We start from the raw sequence: 24301 nt of genomic DNA, 5'->3' as shown, positions 1-24301 counted from the left end.
TAATTCAGGGATAATTACAATAGCATGGTGAAATATAACAGAATAAAACAGCTACAAGCTGAAAGGTCACCTCTGCAAACTGATCGACTTCACACTGGCCTTGATCTCCTTTGCCAGACATTAGCATCAATTTATTCTGAAGATCCCTGAGGTCTTCAAGAGAATAAGTGCGTGTCTCATAGCCCTCATCGTGCTCTTCCATAATTTGAAGCTTCAGAATATTTTCCAAGCATAACTGAAAAAAAGCAATATTCAAGGGTTTGATATTTCTGAAATTTTATCTGTATCAATTAGGCTATTAGATGAGCTAAAAATAAGCATTGTGCTAATTTGGCATGTCATTGCTCCTGAAGGAAACTTAGCTAAAATGTAGCGTAAGCAGTGTTTTGGAACCTAATAACTGGTTTTGTAGCTGGTCCAAGCTAGTTAGTTAGTAAGTTGCTGGATTATCAGCCTGGGGTGCGCTTCCCAAAGCCAACTATGGTCATAAGTTCCGTCGTTACCAATAGAGTTCAATGGAAATTGCGAGCATAGTTGGCAAACAATGCATTTGGGAAACGCACCCCTGGATGGGGACCGGGATGAGCTGGTAACCCATCTTGGTCTAGCAACTAATCAGCTGCCATTTTTGTCAAAAATCAGCATGACCACTTTTCATCCCACCTGATTTATTCGAGCAAGGACCTTGATCATAATGACCAGGTCTCTATTAGCTTATAGTCCACCTAAACCAGCTTGGACTAACTAGAAACCTGATTTTCCCAGCAATGCCCCTGACAAAGAATGGTCAACCAGCTTGGAACAACTAGAAACCAGTTAGCATGTTCCAGAACACACAACAAGATTTTTGACTAAAATCAATTTATATTCATGAGTATTTCAAACTGCCTGTGTGTATGATCTGTGCAACATCTATTTGAACTCAAACAGTAATGACAAACCTTCTTTTGGTTTTGTGCACTGATAATATAGATGCCGTTTGTGTTGATAGCTGATGCCAGAGATAGAGAGGACAGTTCCACTGACCCATGGCTATCCTTGACTGTCTTCAACCATTCAATGTGTCTTGCAGAGTCACACTGAAACAAAGAAAATGTTGGTGAGCAAAAATATAAACAATCTTGTTTTCTTCCTTGTCAAGGCTGGCAGATACTCTTACCAATTTTTTGGGGAGGTTGGGGTCATTGTCAAGTGCCTTCCAAAGTTTTTTCAGCATATCTTTAAAAAGCCTGAAGTCAGTCTCTGGCTTTAAATCATAGAGCATTGAGGAGTAGCCAAGAACTGCATCATGAAAACAGGCCACCCGATCCACATCCAAATCATTCTCTCCAGCAGAGATGGAAGCCAAATCCACAAAGACTTTCAACTCATTGATGTCTGAAGTGATAAAGAGGAATAACATTTGCTTACAAAAGAGCATTCAAATAATAAAATCACATTCAATTATCAGTGCAAACACTTATTTGGTTACCTTCAAGAGCCTCTTTAACCCACATAACAAAATTCTTCCTGAGGCCAAGCTCCTGAAGGCACAGTCTACGGGAATCTGTGATGTCAACAAGCACAGTTTTTGCCTGCATCAACTCATTGTCAATGCTGTCAAGACGCTCTTGTTTAAAATCCACCTGTGTCTAAAGGGAAGAAATCCTCATGGGTTAAACATATCCCTTACTTATTTTAATCAAAATTAATTAATTTAACAACAGGAAGCATGTTGGCAAAAATTAGATGACTTACAGTAATAAGCAACTTCTCCAATACTTGAAAGTCTCCTTGTAGGCAGAGCGTCTGTTTGACCAACATGACCACCTGAGCCGACTCTACTGCCAGATGAAGCTCATGGTACTGCTCGATCTGCAGGATTCTTGTCTGGACCCAACGCTGGTCATCACGGAGGTCCATTTTGCACATGATTGCAACTTCCGCTGCAAGTTCTTCATATTTTCCCTTGTAGGCCTTGAATGTTGCATCAACCTCTTCAAAAGTTATGCTACCGTCTTTGAGGGTTGTGTATATGTTTCTGTAGGAATCATGACATGATTCAAATATTTCTTTGTTAAGATCATCGAGAGTGATTTCCAATTCGTCCTCATTGGCATTCTCTGCAAACTCTTTTGCCTTATTCACCCAACAAGATTTGAAAATGTAGCTGTCTTTATAGGTATTTAGGACCTCCGCCATAGATCGAACATCATCATCAAGCTCAAAGTAGGTGACTACTTGTGACACTGGAGAGGGAATTTGATTTAATGATTGAACGTCCATGAACTCATCCAGGTCCATCTCATCTATGTCAATATGGTGTTTTTCTTCCAACCCTTCAAAATCAACTGTAAATCACAACAAATATTACAGTATTAACATCTCTCTAAAATAACAATGTTATTCTCAGGTGTTCAATAGACAGCGTTTACCAGTCACATGCTCCTCTAGACTGCGGCACATTGTAATGAGAGCATCCACCAATGCACTCTCATGCTTGATAGCCTTCACCTCCTCTTGTCTACACTGAAGAAGCCTCTTCATGGCGTTGGTGTCCTTGTATTGTTCATTTTCACAAAAACACTCTGGAAAAACAGTAGGGTCATGTCATTATATGTCATTATAGTATGTTAAACGGGTAAAATCTCATGTGTGAGGTATTTTACCTAAATTAAGCAGCTCAAAGAACGCATTCCTCTTCTGCAGGATGAGATTGAGTAGCTTTATCTTTATTTTCCCTGTTACAAGTTGATGTAAAATGGTTGTGAATAATGACGTTGCCATGGCTAATTTCTCTTTAGCTTCTTCAGAAAGCTGATCGATCAGTTTTTCATCAGCACCTGCAGCCAAAACATAAATAATATCTCCGTCATAATACTGTTTCTGTCTTTAAAAATAAAATGCCATGTGGAGGGAAACCATATAATTACCATGAAGCTGAAAGATATTTTTGGCTGCTGTCCAGCCTAGAAGATGTTTGAGAAGAACTTCTTCCTCCAGATCGGTTCCTTTGTCATCTCTTGGCCAGGACTTTAGGATGATGGTAGACACAAGCTTTCCAAATTTCCAGTTTATCCGTAATTTACTGAATCTCTCAAAAAGTTTACCCTCGGATTTAGCCTGTTAAAAAAAAAAGTCTGTTCAGTAAGATCACATTTGTACTGTATGTTTCCCATATAAATCCTACACAAAAGTCAATATAACAACTGTTTTAGTCTTATTACATGATATGCATATGTATATTGTTTTGTAGTGCTTTGGGTATGAGAAATGTCTCTATCTATGTGCTATTAACAAAACTCTCATGTCAAACCCAAGACAAAAATTATTTTAAAAGTAATTGAAAGTTGATCAGGACTAGGTCTGATAAGCTCCTAAAAGCACCACAAAAATGATTTGTACTTTATATTTATAGTCTTCTGATGCTTCTGAGGCCAACATTCAAACCATTATTCTTGGAAAATCTTGACAGCTGCCTTAGCCTAACCAGTATATTATTTAAAACTAAACTTGTTGTGGTCCACAGAAGAAAATCATATGTTTTTAGAATGACATGAGGGCGAGTAAAATATGACATAATTTTCATTTATTTAGTGAACCATTTCTTTAAACATTTCAAGCCAGCATGTATTCACTAAATAAATTCTGCGGGTACAAATAATCCTCAGACTGGACTTTGGTGTTTGGTCCTAATTTCATTTTATTAAATTTTAGAATGTATGTTTACTCAGTGCAAGACCCTTACCTGGCACATTGCGGTAACAGCCTGGAGAGCACACTTCTCTACACTACCCACCAAAAAAGGCTGGGAGCCGTTAAGTTCCTCAATCTTTGAGCAATAAACCTCAATTTGATCGAGAGTATCTTCCTAACAAGAGTAAAAACAAATAGTTTTGCATATTACCAATACAGAAAGACAAGACACACATTGAAATATGTCAGTTGTACAGATGTCTAGCCACATTTGTTGTAGTTCCACCAGAATCTTATGTTATGTATGTTAGTAGCAGATTATTTGCGTCTTTGTGGTTTTTATTTATCTGATTGAGCAAATGTATGTTTTACATTCTCACTTGTTTGTAAGAAAATGAAAGCAAATCATACAAATTTTTAAAAAATAAATAAAAATAATGGACCGGTTCTTGACTCCCAACCCTCCCAGATGTGTATACTAGAACTGTGTAACATTACCAGTTGATATTTCCCCTCAAAGTCTCGTGTAAAGGTTTCTTTCCATTCTTTAGTGAAGTCCTTACTCATGAAATCTATTGCAATTACGTTATTCCACATCTGTAAAGCAGAACAAAAAACATCATTATAATAAACAATATAGATTCAGAGGGAATCTACCATTTTGTATGATCATACTTATTCTGCTTACCTCAATCTCTTTGGTGAAGCTGATCGCTGATATAGATAGATAGGGATTGTTCAAAAGCTTGCTTTTGAAAGTTTGTCTGATCCACGCTCTCACAGTTTGCTTGGCATCATTGAGTAACGCAAGAGTCTTCTCAGGAAAAGCGTCTGTTTGTTGTGTTTTCTTAGGTTTGAACAAATATTCAGGCATATTGAGTCAATTTTATGTCTTTTATGTTTGTAATCAGTAATTTAAAACAAAGATAATATGATCTTAGGATGGAATACCTGGGCAAATCCTGATACAGAGGCCACAAGGTTCATGCAAGCAACAGGAGTATCAGTGAAATTTTGGGAATAGCCGTAGTAATTAATTCCTTTGCAGACCTTCTCAAGAAGTTTGCAAGTTGCTTGTATGCACTGAATGCCATAAGCCTCATTCAGACAGCTGCAACAGTAATGAAAGCAAGTTTAAGCTAGAGACCCCCAGAGAAATGTTACCACATACAAGCCAATTAAATGTTTGAGAGTGGCCTGTTGATAATGAAATCAACATGAACTTATATTTTAACTCAACCCTAAACGAACGCAACATCAACCATGATTTGCTATTTTACTCAATACTGGTAAAAATGGCAAAATAACCATTTTCCCCATGAAACTGGTTCTGGACCATCACTTAAAAGCATATAAATAAAATAATAATAATAAATCATTATATTTAAGCAGAGGTTACAACAGTGATAATTTATTTTTGGAGGTCTATTTTCCCCCATTTGCTGCAAGGAGTTTATATATTAATAAGCTGATCAGTCACATGCCAATTACAGCTCAACTGATTGGCTCAAAAAAAAAAAGAAAAAAAAGAAAGAAAAATCACAAAAACTCCCAAAACAGTGTATTTAAGGAAATGCAAACAAAATATTTTTCAAATGTGGCAAGTGTGTTCAAATTCTCTAATTTTCAGATTTGCTTGGGTCCCAATTATTTCCATTTGTGAAACATTTCAATACCAAATCATTAAAAAATATATTATTTATATAATTCCTGAGTTTATTCAGATATAGAAACAATATCAGAAGGAAACAAACAGATTTTTCCTTTAAAATTTGTAGAAGACCTTTACCTGTAACTTTGTTCGAGCAAGTGACTTTGAATGTGTGCCAGAGTCTCTGAAACACCCTAAGATAAAAATAATAATAATTAAATATACAAATCCCGAACTGCTGCTTTTTGTTCCTTTTGTTTGTCAAAGGTATATTGTATGCTAAAAACTGTCATCTGTTTTGGTTTGTACAATATATGGTTATTTCTGGTGATGGATTGATACTCACTGTGGTTGTGCTGTAGGATATATCATTGGGGCATTTCATGGTGAAAAGATGCAGGATGTCCAGGAGCTCTACATGTATGATGGAGCTGCACTCGACCAACTCATCTACAGTCATCAGATACATCCAAGACCGGGCCAGCAGTCTGTCTACCTCAACCAAATGTCCATGTGTCTTCATGAGGTTCAATATCGACCTAAATTAGAGGAATTCAGTCAAAAATAAGAAACAAAAATTCCTGATACAATACTTTCCACTAAAACATAAGTGAGTTAAACGTTTAATGGCAACTTGTTCTAAAAGTTCAAACATTCAATTCAACATGGGAGGGATTCGACCTTACGAGTAGTGGGTATTGAGGCTGTAGTGGCAAACAATTTTACATCACTGAATAAGAGACAAACAGGTATCAATTGTCTTTAACAATTATTTATTCCCTTGCAAGGAAAGGTCATTACAAAGTGCCTGCAGAGTGTGACAACGATCCTTCATTCTTTATAGTTGTTCCGCCCCCAAGGTTGTTTTCCCGAGGCTACATCAAGATACATCTTAGCCATAACTAACATATTGTTTAGATTTGTCTATCTTATTTAATTATATTACACCCTTGAATGGAGACTCTCTGTCTCGGTCATACATTCAGTCACATTAACTTTTGTCCGGTCATATACAAGGACATACACATACGTATATTCATAAGGGTATGCATCAACACTACATTCATCTGATTATCATCATATTTCTAAGATTCTATGAATATAAGAAAATGCAAACATATAGAACATATTCAATTTCTTCCACAAGGCTGTTCGCCTTGATGCCAGGGGTGGGGATATAATCAAACGCCTTAAACAGAGGGAGACATATTGGATCTATTCCTTGAGGGCCACTAGTTATCCAGGTCTCAATGAAGATTTTGACCTTTCACCCTTTTTATAATTGTTGTGTCTCTATAGGGACAGTATATTGCTGTTCGTAAATGATGACTAGGTTTTGAATGCAATAGACCCAATTGCCATTTTTTCACACTATTCATGTTGTTTTAGAACCATCTTGACTATGAATTAAGAATTATGATGTGTAACTGGTTTATTGACTTTTGGTGCATATTGTGTGGAGTACATTGGATGTTTGCAGTAGTGTCACTCCTGTTCTTCCACTTGGAGATGTCTCATTAGGTCTTGTTTGGTTTAACCTCTGGTATATTAGACATGACCTGAACTACTGCCTCTAGTGGTAAAGAAATTGTGTTGCAAGTGCCAGAGTGGCACACCTGAAATCAGTACAACTAAAAGTATGGCTTGATTCTGTTTGTTTGTTACCAACACCCTGATGAAGGCCAGTGGGCCGATACGTGTTGGTGTTTTAATGCTTTAGCCCTTTAAAATAATAAAGGCTTTTTAACTTTTGCATCCTACTGAGTGCCTGGACCTGGATTTTTTTCCAATTATTTTTTATATTCAATTCAAACATTTGGAAAATGTAATTTGAACAGAGAGATTTAACACCTTCGATCTTGGCTTCCAATGGAAAGAACGTCAGATGATTTGAGTCCCTGCAGTCCAGCCCAGCTTTGCCCATAGTTTGGGTTGATCTTGTTAAACACTGGCTCGAATGGTTTTGAAGATCCTTTGAGAAGGTGCAGTAGTGGAATTACGATGATCCATCTGGTCATGTTGGCAGATCTCACTCTGTTGATCAGCGCTTCCACCATCTCAGACAAGCTGAAGGGGGAAGAAATGTTACAAGACATTTTAAATCATTTTAGTGAAAACTAATGCCATGCTTCCTAATGATATCTCCCAAGGGTAGCATGTACAGAGTGAACAGCAGCGGTCCTAGTACTGAGCCTTGTGGTACGCCATACTGAACTTGTGATCGATAAGACATCTCTTCATTTACTGCTGCAAACTGATATGCTAATGCAATTCCACTAATGCCAACATCATTTTCGAGTCTATTCAAAAGAATGTTGTGGTCATTAGCATCAAATGCAGCAAATCCTGACTGAAAATCCTTGCAGATACCATTTCTTTCTAAAAAGGAAAATAGTTGTGAGGATACTGCCTTTTCTAGTATCTTTGACAGAAAAGGTAGATTCGAGATCGGCCTGTAATTGACTAATTCTGTAAGATCAAGTTGCGTTTTTTTAACAAGCGGTTTAATCATAGCCAGCTTAAAAGTTTTCGGTACATATTCTAGTGACAAAGATGAATTAATGATATTAAGAAGAGGATCTATGACCTCTGGAAGCATCTCTTTCAGTAGCTTAGTCGGTATAGGGTCTAACACACATGTTGTCGTTTTATATGATTTAATGAGTTTAGTAAATTCTTCCTCTTCTATAGCAATGAATGAATCGAATTTTTCCTCAGGGAGACTACAATGCACTGCCTGATGCGATACTGTAGTAGACGGTTGCATAGTTATAATTTTCTCCCTGATATTATCAATCTTGTAAGTAAAGTTCATAAAGTCACTACTGTTGTTTTGCTTGGAAACGTCTGGGCTTGAAGCTTTATTTTCGTTAACTTAACCACTGTTTCAAATAAATACCTAGGGTTTTTTTTCTTCTTCTTCTAATAGGGTTGAAAATAAGCAGATCTAGCAGCTGGTAAGGCCTCTCTGTACGCAATCGCGCTCTCTCTCTCCACGAAATGCGAAAAAAATCGCCTTGTGGGATTTGTTGTGTCATGCTGTGCCGCATCGAGTTTAGACAAAATCACTTATTATAATGATGGCTTGTCATGTTGCTCGTGTCGGGTGTAGACACGGTATTACACTGCTGAAGGATGATGCATCCATAAAAAACAGGTGGAAGGAGCACATATGAGGATCTCCTGAACAGGGACTGCACTCCTGAGATGGAGGCTCCACATTGACTTCATCAGCAGCCAATAGAGGAATCATCCAGCATGAGAAATGTGCAGGACAACTTCAGGAAGGAGAAAAGCAACAAAGCTGCAAGAATGACAGAATTCCATCTGAAATCTTAGAAGCAGGTGGTCAAAATCTTCTCTGCGACATCCATGCCCTGCTCCTGAAAATATGGGACAAGGAGGAAATCCCTGCAGAACTTAGGGATGCTCTTATAGTCTCTATATATTTAATATAAAAATATATATAATCTCTATATAAATTGACAAGGCAATCTGTGGACACTACCATGGCATTTCAGTTCTGTCCTACAACAGACTCGTCTCTTTATCAGAAAACATTCTTCCAAAGTCTCAGAGTGAAACTCCCACAAACAGGGAATTCACTGCTCGTCAACTCCAAGAAAAACGCCAGAAATAAAATCAACCACCATAAATACCGTTTATAAATCCCAGCTAAGCTTTTGATTCAGTGAATTGTCAGACTCTCTGGCTGGTTCTGTAAAAATATGCTGACCTGACAAATGCACATCCATGTACCGAGACATGAAAATATGTCAGCCGCAGTACAAACTACAAAACTGAGCTCTTTAAGGTTACACCGGAGTTAAACAAGAATGTGTAAATCACACCTACCCTGTTCTCTGTCCTTATCGTTACTATTTTCCATCTGGGATTTTTCCCCCAGGGAGTTAAAATCATGTACAGAATTGATGGAAATCTACTAACCATCAACAAAAAGTAAGACTACCATGATATCCTACCATGATATGATACGACAAAGTCTAAAGCCCCTTTCACACAGCGTTTTGAACCCGGGAAATTGCCGGCAAATTGCCAGAACGCCTTCTGTGTGAACGCAAACACGACCCGGAATTGATGCCGGCATCGATGCCGGGTTGGGGACCTAGTAACATTGCCGTGTACAGTCCCGCACTGTGTGAACAAAAGCCGTAATAATGCCATGTCGTAGTGATGACGCTGAAGCGCGGGATCGTTCGCCAGCTAGTGAAACGGTACGTAACGCACAAGTTTATGATCGAATCAGAGAAAAAAATGCACAAGCGTGGTTTCTTGAGAGAGAAATCGCAGCTCATAAGCAAACTTAAGACGCTGCTGAGACATTACAAGTCACATTGATGTCACGTGTCTTTACGGGATTTGTGCAGCTTGTGTGTGAACGCACTCTCTGATTCAGGAAAATCACTGGCAGTGTGAATGAACCAAAATCAAACGAACCCGGGTCACATCCTGGGTCACTTTATCCGTGTATTTTCCGGAATCTCTGTGTGAAAGGGGCTTAAGTGTCCCTCTCAGAGGAGGACTTGCAATGCATCCTGTGCATCACAAATCAGAAATAAAACACTGCGGGCCCTATCTACACCGACGCATGTATCATTGCTATTTTGCACTCGACGCACAGCGGACTTTTCCCTCCACAGACGCACGTTGGTAAATTAGGGAATGGACTTGCGCTCCTGGGGCCGGTTCACTGAAAAGAGGAGGCGTGTTCTGGCGCAAACGTTCCCTGGTGCTATTTTGCAGTTTCAGAAAACAATTCCGCCACAGACCAGGAGAAACCTCGTCTAAAGTCAGTGGCGCGTTGCGCATGTTATTCATATGCTATTTTAAGGGCGCATGCTTGGCCATAATGTAGCGTGTACACAACGCACATACACTTTGCTTCTCTCATCTACACAGAAGCAGCAGTTCTCATTTTTGCAAATCATAGGCTACATTATTACAAGGAAAAATATTAACACATGAGGGAAATCATTGTTGTGTCCATGAAGATGTGAAAAAATATGCATAAATCTAGCTTACACATTAACCCAAATTATTATACGCCTGTTTAACCGAAGCTAATTTGGGTGTCTTTCTCCATCCCCAAGCTAATTCAGACCAACACATTTTAGATTGCGTCATTTATCCCGCCGGTATAATAGCAACAGCGCCTGAGATCCGCCCACAAAGTTACTTGCGTTTCGCGTTTGATACTTGCGTTTCAGATCGATAAAATAGGGCCCTGCGTCTTTCCCCAGCAATCCATGTTGATAGTACTAAACTTAAAGATTCAGTACACACACCTCAGCAGCCCTCACTCTTCCAAATTCAACATTGACACTGAAATAAACCTATGCCTCAGCTGTGCTAGTGCTTTCAAAAAGTGACACACGGATCTTAACACCTGGGAGCACACAGCGACCGATAGACTTGGCAAAGCTTTGTCCGAATGGGTACTACGTTGCTAAACAACGACCACTGAGCTGCAGAAGACAAGCATGGACTCAGAGATAACTACCAAAAAAAATTAACTGAATTTCATCTGAAGCAGTTTTGTAGTACTGCAATTACATACTGCAGAGCTCCATAACAGCACAATTTTAAGGATTTGAACTCTTTTTAGTGTGCGATCACACCGGTGTGATTACAACGTTCACTATGCCGCGTGATCAACTGCTAAATTCAAATGTGCAAAACCAGAGTTTGCTGAAAATCTGGGTAGCCACTTAAACCGGCTTTGTAAGATAGGCCTTTGAAGTAATTACTCAGAAGGATTAAGTAAACTTACTTCAAAGGCCTATTTTACAAATACGGTAGTAAGGTAATGTACTTGTACATTTTCACTAAATACAGACTAATTTACATACAGTAATTAGACATGATGATAAGATAACTGTACTCACGTTTTTATTTCTGAGAACGATTCTGTTAAGTCAGTCCAGAAGGACAGGAATTCATCCTTAGGTAGTTTGGGCAGGCAGAGGGCAGTGCAGAGACGAGAAAGAACTCCATTGTCTAATTCTAGACGATACTGTCTCCACACATACAGCATGATGAGGGCAGCCTTCAGTGGCTCCTTGATGAAAGCACTCTTTCCCTCGCTGTCCTTCTGTAGATCTGGGGTCACCTGCTCCAGCATGAACTGCTTCAGAAGCCTGCTCACCTGACAGGATGAAAATGAGACGATATGTAAAGAATTTCAAATTTACAACTGCATTTGAGCACTAGTTAATCTCTTTCAGTCTGCAGTCTTAAAGTAGGCCATGACATGAGGAATAACATTTTCTTTTATCTTTTGGCATATATTCCTCCACACTGCAAAAACAGCATTTATTGAAACCAAGCAGCCAAAACTTTCCTGCAATTTATCACAATGTGACAGACATTTCCATCAGATCACCTCCACAACATCACTTCAATCTAGATTTTTATAGATTTTATAAAGATTAAGATGTGGGGGAAGATCGCTAGACGTTATGCTGTCCGTGGATGTTGAAAATTACACCCTTTTTTCAGCGGACAAGAGTAGCATAGCGCGTCACATCAAAAACAAATAGAACCCATTATTATCAATAACACATCTTTTTAGTATTAGATGATTTGTTAATAGCATTTAATAGATTACACCTTCAATAAAACATTTGCAATTGGTTTGTAAAAGGTGATTTAATGCACGTTTTTTGCTGCAGTTGCATGTTTTGACCAGCGGGGTCACTGTGAGGTGTGCTTCAAAATATTTAATAATTTTGCAAAGCAATTGGTTCAATAGATTCAAAGCTTCAAAAAGCTTTGTTTCTCCCATCACTACTGTAATGTATGAATGTGTTCAGTATATGCGGAGATGCACATGGTTAACTTACATCTTTTTCACCGTAATCGAGTGAGAACCATTTTTTCTCTTTCTCTTCGAATACAAAAGGGTTTGCATAGACTTCATAAAACTGTCTGAGTTGACTGAAGAAGCTGCTGAGGTTGATTTTGCTCCAGTTTCTCAGGAGGTCAAAGATAGTTTCCAGCATGACTGTACCAGCAATTTCTCTTCCCTCTATTACACCTTTCTTTTGATCAGACCAAAAGACTTCTTTGAACCGTTTCACCTTAGATGGTTCTGCGCAGATTATATCGTCATACTGATGCCATTCCCCTGCAATATACCACAAGAACAAATTAAGTCTGGTAAAAAAAATAAAAATTAAACTTGATTGTAGACTTTTAATGAGCTTCACCTACCTTCATTATTTAGGAGAGCTGGTTTGACAAACAGGCATCTGTTGGTGGTTTCTTTTGCATCTAGTTTGTAGATGTATTCGTACTCATACTTCTGCTTTTTTTCTTTATAGATAACATACTTGTATGGGATGGACACAGCTTCTGCACTGTTCTTTTTGCATACAAATTTCCCTTCAACAAGAAATCCATGCTCTCCAAGATCCCTGAAATTAAGCCGTTTTCAAGCATCTGGGTATAGTAAGGAATGATAAATAATTGGTCCAGAAAATCCTTACTTACCGTGACACAGACAGTTCAGCCAGATTATTTTCCCAGTCACTCATGCGACCACCAGCCCTTATGAAGACACGATCCTCTTCTAAGTTAAACTTGAAGTCTTTTGACAGGACTGCGTGAAAGTAAATGGTAAGTCTGTCACTGGAACTTATATGCTGAGTTGGTGTTGGATTTCTGCAATTAAAAAATATTGAGAAGATCAGTGTTGTCAAGGTATCAACATTTCAGTAGTCAGTACCAGTAAAACTGCATTAATTTCGGTACCAATTTCGATACCATAGCAAAAACCTGTATGAAAAAAATAATAATAATTCAATAAAAAAAAAAAGATAATGTAAATAACAGATTAACACATTAGCATGTAGCCTAGCATGTAGCATAGCATGACCATAACACATTCACAAAAAAGACTTGTATATATGTATTACAGTTCATTTTTCAAATTGAAAGTGTTAGTTTCTTTCGTTCGTGATTTTTTCTGTTTTTTTTCTATATAAAAATCAGTAAATTTATTCTCTTTTTTTTATTTTTGTCTATTTAAATTCTATTTACAGACTCACCACACACAATAATGGTAAATAACTGTAATTTGTTGAAAGCTAATCTTTTTCTGAAAAAGATGACACCTTGACATATGAAGATAGCACATTGTTTTAGAATTGTACAGTAAAAAAAAATCAAAATATGTGAAAAACACCTATTTTAGCTTCAGGTTCTAAAGTGTTAAGCAGACAAAAACTCCATAAAACAGTTGTGAAAGTTATCCCAGTCAGTGTATTGAATTTTACATGCATGAAAATGAGGCTAAGGTTGAATCTGCATACCTTTTTGAAGGCGGTTCATTCTGACTTTTTGTATTGGCACTTTCACTGTTTTTGCTGTGGGCAGCAGGATCTTTCTTCCCATGGGGAGATTGCTGCTGCTTCTGCTCCGCCTTCACTGCTGAATCTCCACTGGATCCGTCATTCTTCTAAATGCAAAATAAACAGAAAGAGTCAACATTTCCTACCTACTGTGTGCAAACTCAATATGTCAGTTTGGTCTACGAATCAAATTTGGGCTCTCTGAGTTTATCAGCGCCTGATTAGCCAGTGTTTTAGATCTTTCTTGGGCCAGTTCCCAAATTTACTGACACCCTTGTGAACGCATGTTACCTTGAGTACACTCTCTGAGCCAAACACCATTTTCTGTGATGACTCCTGTGGTTCCTCATTTCTGTAATTGAAGTATAAAAGTACAAAGTATATTACTGTCATTTGAAAAAAAAAGAAAAAAAAAAAGGAGGCATTTATCACAATTCATTAAATTATTTGGCATACTTTTTTGAATGCGATACATTCTGATTGTCTGTATTGGTTTCTGTTTCCCCACTTTCAGTTTGTTTCTCAGATTGTGTTTTCTTCTGGCCAGAACGAGTTGAACGCTGCTTCTCACTCTGCTCAACCTTCACTGCCGAATCTCCACCGGAACCTTGATTCTTCTAAATGCAAAATAAACACAAAAAGTCATAATTTCACTCCATGTTTGTAATTTCTAGTAACAGACTAAACATATATATAATGTATATATATATATATATATATATATATAGACAGTGCTATGCATAAGTTTAGACACCCATGCTAAAGTTGACTAAAAGAGGAATAAAAAATCATCTTTTGGAAATTGAACTTAATGCCTTAATTTAAAAAATTAGGAAAAATCCAACCTTTAAGGACACCAATTTTCTATTGTATCGTAAATAAATAAATGTTCTTCCTTAAAATACAGGGTGCATAAGTTTGGACACCCCTATGTTAAATTCCCATAGAGGCAGGCAGATTTTTATTTTTAAAGGCCAGTTACTTCATGGATCCAGGATACTATGCATCCTGATAAAGTTCCCTTGGCCTTTGGAATTAAAATAGCCCCACATCATCACATAGCCTTCACCATACCTAGAGATTGGCATGGTTTTATTTCAGTTAGCCTATTAGCTAGTTTGATTTGCATTGAGAGATGAACTTATGGAAAGTACTCCATGCCAATCTCTAAATTAAGGCATTAAGTTCAATTTCCAAAAGATGATTTTTTATTCCTCTTTTTAGTCAACTTTAGCATGGGTGTTTAAACTTATGCATAGCACTGTATATTCATTCATTCATATTATATACAATATATATTCATCTTTGAGGTTGACATTTTCTTATTTTCATTTTCTATATACAGTATGTATATAAATATAGATATAGAGCCTTATTATACAGCTCTGTGGAAAACTTGATTCTGATTGGTCAATTGTGCCATCCAGTGGTATGTTAAGTAAGGTATAATGTACATCCAGCTGGTTGTTATCGCAGAATAAAGTGACAGGGTGATCAGGACGTGAAGCGGAGGGGTCCTGCATCACACTTAAGGGGTTTATTCTGCGATAACAACTGGCTGGATGTACATTATCCCGCTTATTACACGACTACTTGCCACATGAGTAAATAATTAGACATGAAATATTGATCTGAGTTGAAATATTTAACTGATAAACTATTTGACTGATAAAATCGTCAGATCAGCGCTGACAACACGTTTCTGTGCGAGTGTGTGTATGTGTGTGCGTTTGAGTGGGAGAGAGAGCAGGAGAAAGAGAGTATGTGCTTTTCCATAATAAATAATAAATGCATATTATAAACGTCCTGACTCACTCATAAAGACAGTCTTTGCCAACATCTAATGGTTTAATAAGGTAACTTTTAAAGTGGAAATCACAATCACAAACAGACCTGGAAAAGGCTCTCAGCCAATTAGAATTGAGAACCAGAACAAACTGTTGTATAAAATATATATATATATATATATATATATATATATATATATATATATATATATATATATATAACATTTTTGTTTACCTTGGTTTTGCTCTGTGGGCCAGATGCCACTTCCTGTGATGGCTTCTGTGGTTCATTCTTCTGATTTCTGTATTTTTTTTAAAGTAAAAGTATACATTATTATTTGACATTTTACAAAAAAAAAAAAAAAAAAAAAACACATGAAAAACCCATTTTAAAAAGGAGACAAAGAAGCATTTATCAAAATACATCAAAGGCTTTGTCATACTTTTTGTTTTTAGATGAACCTTGCTGAACTCCTTTATTGGTGTCTGTTTCCCCACTTTCAGATTCAGTTTTCTGGTCAGAACTAGCAGACTTCTGCTTCTCACTCGTCACCGAATCTCCACTGGAACCTGGACTCTTCTAAACGCAAAATAAACACACAATGTCATCGTTTAACTCCATGTTTGCAGTATGTTTGCTCCATGTTTCCATTTCCAGTAACAGTCTGGCCAATGAATCAACTAACATTTGGGCTCGTTGAGGTCGACAATGTTAGCTGATAACCATGTCTGATTTATATATACATTTATATTTATATAAATTTTTTTTTAATTTATTAACATGTTTACCTTGGGTTTACTCTGTTGACCAAATACCATTTCCTGTGATGATTTCTGTTGTTCATTCTTCTGATTTCTGTCATTTCTAAAGTCAAAGTATACAGTATTATTGGACATTTCAATGAAAAAAAGCAGCATTTATCAAAAAACAAAGGCTTTTCCATACTTCTTTGTTTTACCAGGCTGAACCCCTGTATTGGTTTCTGCTTCCCCACTGTCAGTGTGTTTCTCAGAAGCTGTATTCTTCTGTTGACTGGATGGGTCCTCATCCTGATGGTCCGTCTCCATCTGACTACTCTTTATGTTGGCGTTCTGGTCCATGTTGGCGTTCTGATCGAGAGCAGTGGATTTACTCTTCTTCTGTTCAGCTTTCTCTTTCTCAGTGTGCTGATCTGCTTCTTCTGACACTGGTGGAGAAGCGCTGGTGCTGATCAGCTCTCCAGTCGCTCCACTACCATCAGACTGAGCTCTCCCAGTGGTGTGGGTCTCAGACTCGGCTGCTTTAGGCATATCCTCTACAGCGCAGTAAGAGCCATCACTGTCAGAAGAGTGGTCTTCCTCCATCCTCTTCTCTTTATCAGTCAGAGATATATCAGAGAGTTCAGAGGTCAGGGACGAAGTCTCCTCCGCAACACCAGCTTTTTTCTTCTTTTTCTTTCTTTTCTGTAGGAGCACGATGAAGAAAAATAATTAATCACCAACAACAGAACCTCAGAATAAAAAAACATAAAAAAAAAAACTCCTTGCACACCGAATCCGAAATTTTCGCATGTTTTTTTTCGTATTCGTGATTCGGTGGCTCTGAATTGTCAAAACACTTCTCAAAATGCCTGAGATATGGAGCAGAAAACGCAGAAAATCGAACCCGATCCGAATTATTTTATGACGGACGAATGTTTTGGAGGCAGTGTGTAAACGTGATTGACACAAAACGTGAGGTCGTGTTTATTTTTTAAACGTGTGAAAATTTCGGACTCGGTGTGCAAGGACCTTAAGAAAAAAAAAAAAAAAACTCCAGGACTGTTTAAATGTTAAATTGATTTTCATCTCCAGCACCTTTTTCTTCGGGCTCGGGAGGGCATCTTCATTTGGACGCTTGGGAGAAACATTGGCATTCTGGAGATCCAGCGCTTCAGACTCAGGTCTGAGATCAGTCATTGCTGCATCTGTGTCAATGTTTGAGGATGAGTGAGACTTGTCTTGTGCCTTGGCTGATAAACACAAAAGCAAAGGTCACACACACACACACACACACACACACACACACACACACACACACACACTCAGACTAAAACTACTGATATCCTCTTACGAAGGCTTTGTTCACACTTCACCTAATTCTAGTCTCAAATCCTATCTTTAGGACTGACTGTCACATTCCTTGAATGATGAAATCAGATCTGTTCAAATGGTGTAGTAAATAACAAAATCGGTTAGCACTTAGGCTTGATTAGTTGGGGACATTTCATTTAATATTCAACAATATTTTTGATCTTCCTGCATTGACACTATTATATGAGAACTGAGAACTGGGTTTTCTCCAGAGCGGCTATATATATAAATGAACTAAATTAATATATTTTTTCCAACAAAAATTAAACATCATTGAAATTAAATAAGCTGGACTGTAACAAACTCTGTTGCATTATTTTCCTGTTATCTCTGTAAAGCTGCTTTGAAACGTTCTTTATTGTAAAAAAGCGCTTTATAAATAAATGTGACTTGACTTGACCAAAGTAAAACATGAAACGTCGTTCTCAACCCATTTTGGTTCTGTAATATGGAGTATTTCTAAGTGGAACTGGATGTTCAACAGAAAACACATGTAGGGCAAGACCTGACTTCATTCCTCTGGAATTCACTGAATGATGAAAAGTGTCTTGTTGGGTTTCCATCTAAAATGCTTTGTATGTTTTAAAGCACATTTCTGAAAATTTGACTGAATAAAATGCTAAATATTTTGCGTTTCCAGTTTCAAACACCAAAAAGAACAAACCATATTTCCAGACTATCATCTGAAACGTGCGGCAACTTATATTCCAAAGCGAGTTAAACATTAATGCTATTGACATAAAGCACGCAAAAGAGAGTAAACACACACACACACACTTATCTGCCTTCACACACAGCCTCCGGCAGAGGTGTGTCCGCTGTGTAGTACTTTCGTTTCAGAAATTTGTTTAGGCTTGGCGTTTAGAATAAATATTGTTTAAATGAACACCACTATGTCAAACATGCACTGGTATTTTACACACTTTCTGAATGTAATAATACAACGTGACCCATACACCAAATGCAACTTCAATCACTTAGTACATTTAAATGGTTATTCATTCTCAAATGAAATTTAAGCATTGTTCATCTCATGTACACAGAGCCCAAGTAAAATATGCGGCCGGTTTCACAAAGCTATTTTAGACCGGTCTATAATGTTAGACAAGTCTAAAATTTGCTCATCGACTAGTCTAAATACAAGTTAGACTGTTTCACTGACTTAAAAAAATTAGACACCTGACCCCCAGGCTAACTTAGGTCTAAGACTCTATGTTACCTTGGCAACCAGCAGTAACAATCAGTTACATTACAAACAGCCAAAAGAAAAGGGAAAATGGCTCATAATTTAAACATTTCTTCTTGTTACTACATTCTCCACTAAATTTCCCAAGTAAAATGTCCTTGTAACTGTTAAACTCCTCCAACAAACACATGTTTTCCGCTGGGGTAAACTGCACTGAGCGGTTGAATGTGCTTACTCTCGATTCGCCATGTCTTTTGTTTTGAAAAGTGTCTTATTTTACCCAGAATGCATTGCAGTGTAGTCCTACTTAAGATAGTCACAGTCTTAAGTGCTTTGTGCAACGGTCCGATTTAGATGTCGATCTGAAGTCTGACTATCCACTAAGCCATAGTCAAAGTCTATCTCTGTGAAACCAGCCCATGGTGTTACATCAATAACATCAATTTTTTTTATTAATTTATGTGACACAAAGAACCAATGAGGTTTGATGTTATTAGTTGTGTGAATTAATTTCATGAAACCTTTATGTCCTTTTTGGAGCATGAAAACTTTCACTGTACAGACAAAAACAACTTGTGTGGTCCGCAGAAGACAGAAAATCAAGTTTGGAACAACATGAGGGTGTTTCCATTCAAATTGTACATTTGCACAAAATTTGTTAACCCTAACATACTAGTCAAGTCAGGTCACCTTTATGTATACAACTACAAAACAATTATTTTAACAACACAGATTGTTTCAAAGCAGCTTTATTTGGCTTTACAGCAGATCTAGAATAAAGTTATTGTCCAGCTAAAGTATTGATTCATTTCCATTGTATAGATCATTGGTTATAATTTAGTGGCAAAAACAGAAAACGTGTAAACTTCACTCTGACATGTGGTTGGGGGAGGGGTTGAAAAGTGAAATTTGTGGGAAAAATCTATATTTTGATGGGAGATTACAAAGAAAAAATGTCCCCCGTTTGGAATAACCCGTTTGAATGAATCACGCACAAGAAGAGCAGAAACATGTGCATTGATTTCATGATGACTTTAAGCATCAGCACAATAACAAGAGACTTTCCTCAACAACAACTGATGATAACAGCTGTGTGGAAAGAGAAGATGGGAAACGCTTCTCATGATGGACAAACATGTACACCTTCACACATCTGATGCTGTGTCCAAAACTGCTCGTTCGTTCCCAATAACTAAGATTAATAAATGCTGTAGCAGTATTGTTCATTCTTAGCTCATGTTAACTAATGAACCTTATTGTAAAGTGCAACAGAAGGTAAAATCGTAGCGAGAGAGACGTGATGTATGACTCACCCGGTGCTGTGTCACATGACTCTGACATCATCAGCTTACAGCCACACTCACTGCAGAATTTGGGTGTCTTGTCCAAAGACTCATGACTGCATTCAGGACACTTCATGCTGAGGTGAAGTCTGCAGGAGCAAAAGCATGAGGTTTAGGGGGATTTGCCCACTTTTAAATAACAGAATCACACACACACAAGAGGTCACATGATTTCTAAGAACTCCGTATTGCTTTCAATTTCCATTTGCTTATAAATCAAAGTTCATCATCTAGAAACTCAGTAAGCACATGTCCCACTCCCGCCAGATGTGTTCGGGAACTCGGAGGAAAAGTGGGAAACACACAGGCCACACACACCAGACGCTCACTGTGGCAAGACCGTTTGACCTTTATTCATTCAGTCATGACGCCATCACTTGCAAAAATACAAATTCTTGATATCAAAAGTTGCAGTTCAACTAGTAAAAACTATAATTCTTGATATATGTAATTGTATGTTCACTAGTTAAATGTCATCCTGAGCTGCCATTCAAATTCAATTGTTGATTATGTGGAACTGATTTCTTCCTATTCCAATTTCACATATCAGAAATGAATAAATGTAAAAGTAAATATATTTATAGAATATAAAATGTCATTGTTGATATCAAGAATTAACATTTTAACTAGTGAAAATTTTATTGTTGATTTCAAGAATTCATATCTTGGGAATGAATAAAAGTCAAAACGGCTTGCCATATACAGACTGCTACTTTTGATTTGAACCTATATATATATATATATATAAAGAGAGAGAGAGAGAGAGAGATTTTTTCTACATTACATCATCATTATTCAATATATTTTGCACTGCTATTGTTAACTGGAAAGCATTTTGTAAACACATATTTCCGTCTCCATGTTCTGTTTGGATGAGCCGTGACACACACACACACACACACACACACACACACACACACACACACACACACACACACCTTGATATCAAAGCGTCAATCATTCGAATTGTGATTTTTTTATTATGTATCTTAGCAAACAGTAACAGCTAAGTGATTTTATGAAAGTACCAAGCCGCATATGTTGCTAACGTTACCTAGTTGTGCTCAACCCTCTTTGGGAATTGTGGGAAAAGCCCGCCTTTTGTCCGACTTCCGTGGAAATTTCCACAACAGAAACATTATCGAAAGAACCGATTAAAACAAATAAATTAAAACGGATAACATATGAATTAAACGAAAATTAATATAGAAATGAGTAAATAAATAAAAAACTTGTTGACTTCTACATGTCGCCAAGTCCCCAATAGAGGCCGCTGTCGCTCAACTCACCGTGAATTAAAAGTAATGCGAGCAAGAAGAAAACGACCATAAAATGAAACTATAATAATTTACAGACATTACGAGTTTAATCATCAAGCGTAGATGGATATACTATTTACATATACACTTGTTATATTATTTGACGTCAGACATGACGTGTCTGAATGGTGAAGCTGTATTTCACATCTTTCACCATCTTCTAATCTATCTAACCTATTAAACAACACAAAACTTACACGTCTCACATATATTGAGGGATTAACATCGCGGTCTGTGCATAATAAGCTAGTATTAAATCAGAGTGCACAACACACAGCCCGAAATGAACAGACACGACACCGCTAGTTCACAGGCAAGCTAACCAGAAATCAGCTCAGACAAGTTTACTTACTTAAAATAATAAAGAGCCAGTGCGAGAGTTATTTTAGCTGAAGAGACGATATGATGTATGATTTATTATTAATGGCCGATCCAGACGAACTCGCAGTCTGAGCTCTTCCTTGTGTGTGTGACATGCTAAAGCTAAACACACACACAGATTATTATTATTATAAAGGAGGCAAGTGGACCCTGAGGTTTGCGTCTTACCTGTAGTGCAGGTGTGCTCAGTTGTCACAGGTCAACACACATGTCATCGTGTATTTGACACTCACAACACACACAGATCTGATCACGTCCACACACTCCACTGTCTCGCAGTGAAGACACTGAGGAAGTTCAACATCTCTGAACTTTCGTTTCGTGAAAAATGGGCGTGAGTTTCACGTTCATCCAAAACTACAAGCCAATAACACCCATGACTTCTTCAGAAATCATGAGATGAAACTGATATTTTAATAAACTGTCAAATAAAACGGTCAAATTCTTGCTCATAATTATGTTATATTATAATATTTTATAATTGCTTATGCTTATCAAACTGTACAGTTCCTTTAGAAAATACCCCCACACTCCCCTCAGTTATTTTTTATTCTGGTCAAAGTATATTTAATGTATTATTCCCCCCCAATTATAAAATAGGCACAACAAAAAAAAAACTTCCACACAGGTGAAAGTGAAACCCTTTGAAAATAAACTATATTTCTTTCTTTTTTTGCCCTTATTTAAAGACACTTATTTATTCTAAACATGTTCCGCTCACTGTGGTTGAACATAAACTAAAACATAATGCAATGTAAATAATAAAATAACAGAATAAATGTGATTAATAGGATTACTTAATAAATGCACTTAAAGTCACCACGAAATAAAATGGACATATATAGGCCTATATATATATATATATATATATATATATATATATATATATATATATATTTTTTTTTTTTTTTTTTTTTTTTTTTAATGGAATATTGCATTATTGTAAATTGGTTTATCCGTGCTCATCATTATTTATTTATTTTAATTCATGTGTAAAATTAATTGCAATAGCAAACCACGACCTTCCAACCATCCAATCAATTTCCAATGGACAAAATCAAGTACGTTTCATATGCAGTTAAAATGTTAGACTGTTAAATTTAGCCACCAGTGGGTGCATAATTACTATGAAATATGTAGAAACACTAGACACCTGTTTCATTGACATCTGTCATATAGGGGCTTTTTAACCCTTGTGTGCTGTTCCTTTATGGTGTACTGTACAGTCAGCATGTCTGGGGTCTCCCCAGATCACACACAGTAAAATGTGTTTTTCTATCAAAACAATGTTTTTTTTAAAAACAAACAAATGTAATGCCACTCACTTTATTAATGTTTTGACAGTACAGTTTTGCAGTTTTATGAGAATTTCTGGCATTTCTTTAATGTATTTGCCTCAAATTGTACTAATGTAAACCGCCACTAGATGTCTACAGAGCATCACTCATTGGCTCATTCGCCATTTCAAGTTTTTTTTAAATTCAGATTTATGTTTAGACGTTATAAAATCATTATGACAATAAAAAATGACTTTGTTTATAATTTTATTTTTAACTGAAGTATCATTGTTTTGCAATTATTTCACAATATTAGTCACACCTAAACATGGTGTTATGTGTGTGAAATGTGTTAGTGTATGTGTGTCATTCATTCATTTTTGTTTGGCTAAAATGTAAACAAGCTCTTTGCTGTTGTACTGTACATATACGATACACTGTGAATTCTGAAAATAATGCATTTCTGTATTTGTTTTCATGTGTGCATAAATTTAAGAATTATATGGACTCCTTATACAGTATAATTTGGTGTCCTTTTGGAGTCTCCAAAGTGTGTTTTTTTGGAAAGACACCTAAATTTACTTGAAAAAAGCGGTAACACTTTATTTTACAGGGTCCTTGTTACATGTTACATGTACTTACCATAGTAATAACAGTAAATTATGCATAATTACATGCAACTAACCCTCAACCAAACCCTAATCCTACACTAACCCTATAGTAAGCACATGTAGTTAATTAATTTTACTCAGTACTTAAATATATAATTACACTGTAACAATGACCTTAAAATAAAGCGTAACCAAAAAAGCTGGCAGAAAACAGTTTTGTGGGAATCACCCTTCAATCTGATGTTTACTTTGCTGGATATAGCAAATGCTGACAAAGTGAACATGTTAAACAAGGTAAATGGTGTATGCGTAATTTCATAATAAGTGTGTAATTAAGCGCACAAAAGGTGCCATTAAAAATAAGTGAACCACAAGGCATCCTGATCCTATCACAGCTTGTTACAATATCAAGCAATATTTTATAATCTGCATTATCATCATGTCCTATGAGTGTTTTTCTCTCTGTAGCCCATGAGTGTGAAGGGTGTCTTCCCGAAACTGCAGAGTTTATCCAGGACCGCAGCTTTCCTCAGTCTGGACTCGAGACTCCGGCCTGTAGGAGTGGATCATGAAGTCCAGCTCATACA

General features: G+C 37.0%; 1 protein-coding gene across 2 annotated transcripts in view; it reads right to left on the bottom strand.

The window, feature by feature from the left end:
- The window catches only part of LOC307169716 (E3 ubiquitin-protein ligase rnf213-alpha), a 69727-nt gene extending 47583 nt beyond the window's left edge, over positions 1-22144 (bottom strand). The window contains exons 1-29 of one of the 2 annotated variants that reach the window (XM_079890493.1): positions 21995-22144; positions 20097-20215; positions 17322-17476; positions 16432-16928; positions 16275-16350; positions 15929-16065; positions 15721-15787; positions 14155-14315; positions 13990-14050; positions 13660-13805; positions 12839-13009; positions 12560-12762; positions 12190-12473; positions 11233-11492; positions 7178-7393; positions 5673-5865; positions 5465-5520; positions 4627-4786; positions 4364-4522; positions 4174-4272; positions 3728-3850; positions 2913-3102; positions 2649-2822; positions 2415-2567; positions 1738-2330; positions 1472-1631; positions 1160-1377; positions 942-1079; positions 71-235 (exon numbers count right to left, since the gene is read on the bottom strand). In XM_079890493.1, coding sequence (XP_079746619.1) covers positions 71-235; positions 942-1079; positions 1160-1377; positions 1472-1631; positions 1738-2330; positions 2415-2567; positions 2649-2822; positions 2913-3102; positions 3728-3850; positions 4174-4272; positions 4364-4522; positions 4627-4786; positions 5465-5520; positions 5673-5865; positions 7178-7393; positions 11233-11492; positions 12190-12473; positions 12560-12762; positions 12839-13009; positions 13660-13805; positions 13990-14050; positions 14155-14315; positions 15721-15787; positions 15929-16065; positions 16275-16350; positions 16432-16928; positions 17322-17476; positions 20097-20202 — 5121 coding nt within the window. In that variant the 5' untranslated portion in view covers positions 20203-20215; positions 21995-22144. The remainder of the gene's footprint in view (positions 1-70; positions 236-941; positions 1080-1159; positions 1378-1471; positions 1632-1737; positions 2331-2414; positions 2568-2648; positions 2823-2912; positions 3103-3727; positions 3851-4173; positions 4273-4363; positions 4523-4626; positions 4787-5464; positions 5521-5672; positions 5866-7177; positions 7394-11232; positions 11493-12189; positions 12474-12559; positions 12763-12838; positions 13010-13659; positions 13806-13989; positions 14051-14154; positions 14316-15720; positions 15788-15928; positions 16066-16274; positions 16351-16431; positions 16929-17321; positions 17477-20096; positions 20216-21994) is intronic. The other variant, XM_079890494.1, reaches the window with a different exon arrangement.
- Positions 22145-24301: the final 2157 nt, after the last annotated feature.

The sequence above is a fragment of the Squalius cephalus genome (genome assembly GCF_949319135.1).
Source record: "Squalius cephalus genome assembly, chromosome: 1".
NCBI lineage: Eukaryota > Metazoa > Chordata > Actinopteri > Cypriniformes > Leuciscidae > Squalius > Squalius cephalus.
Note: the sequence above shows the minus strand (reverse complement) of the source record. Positions and strands in the feature narration are given on the sequence as shown.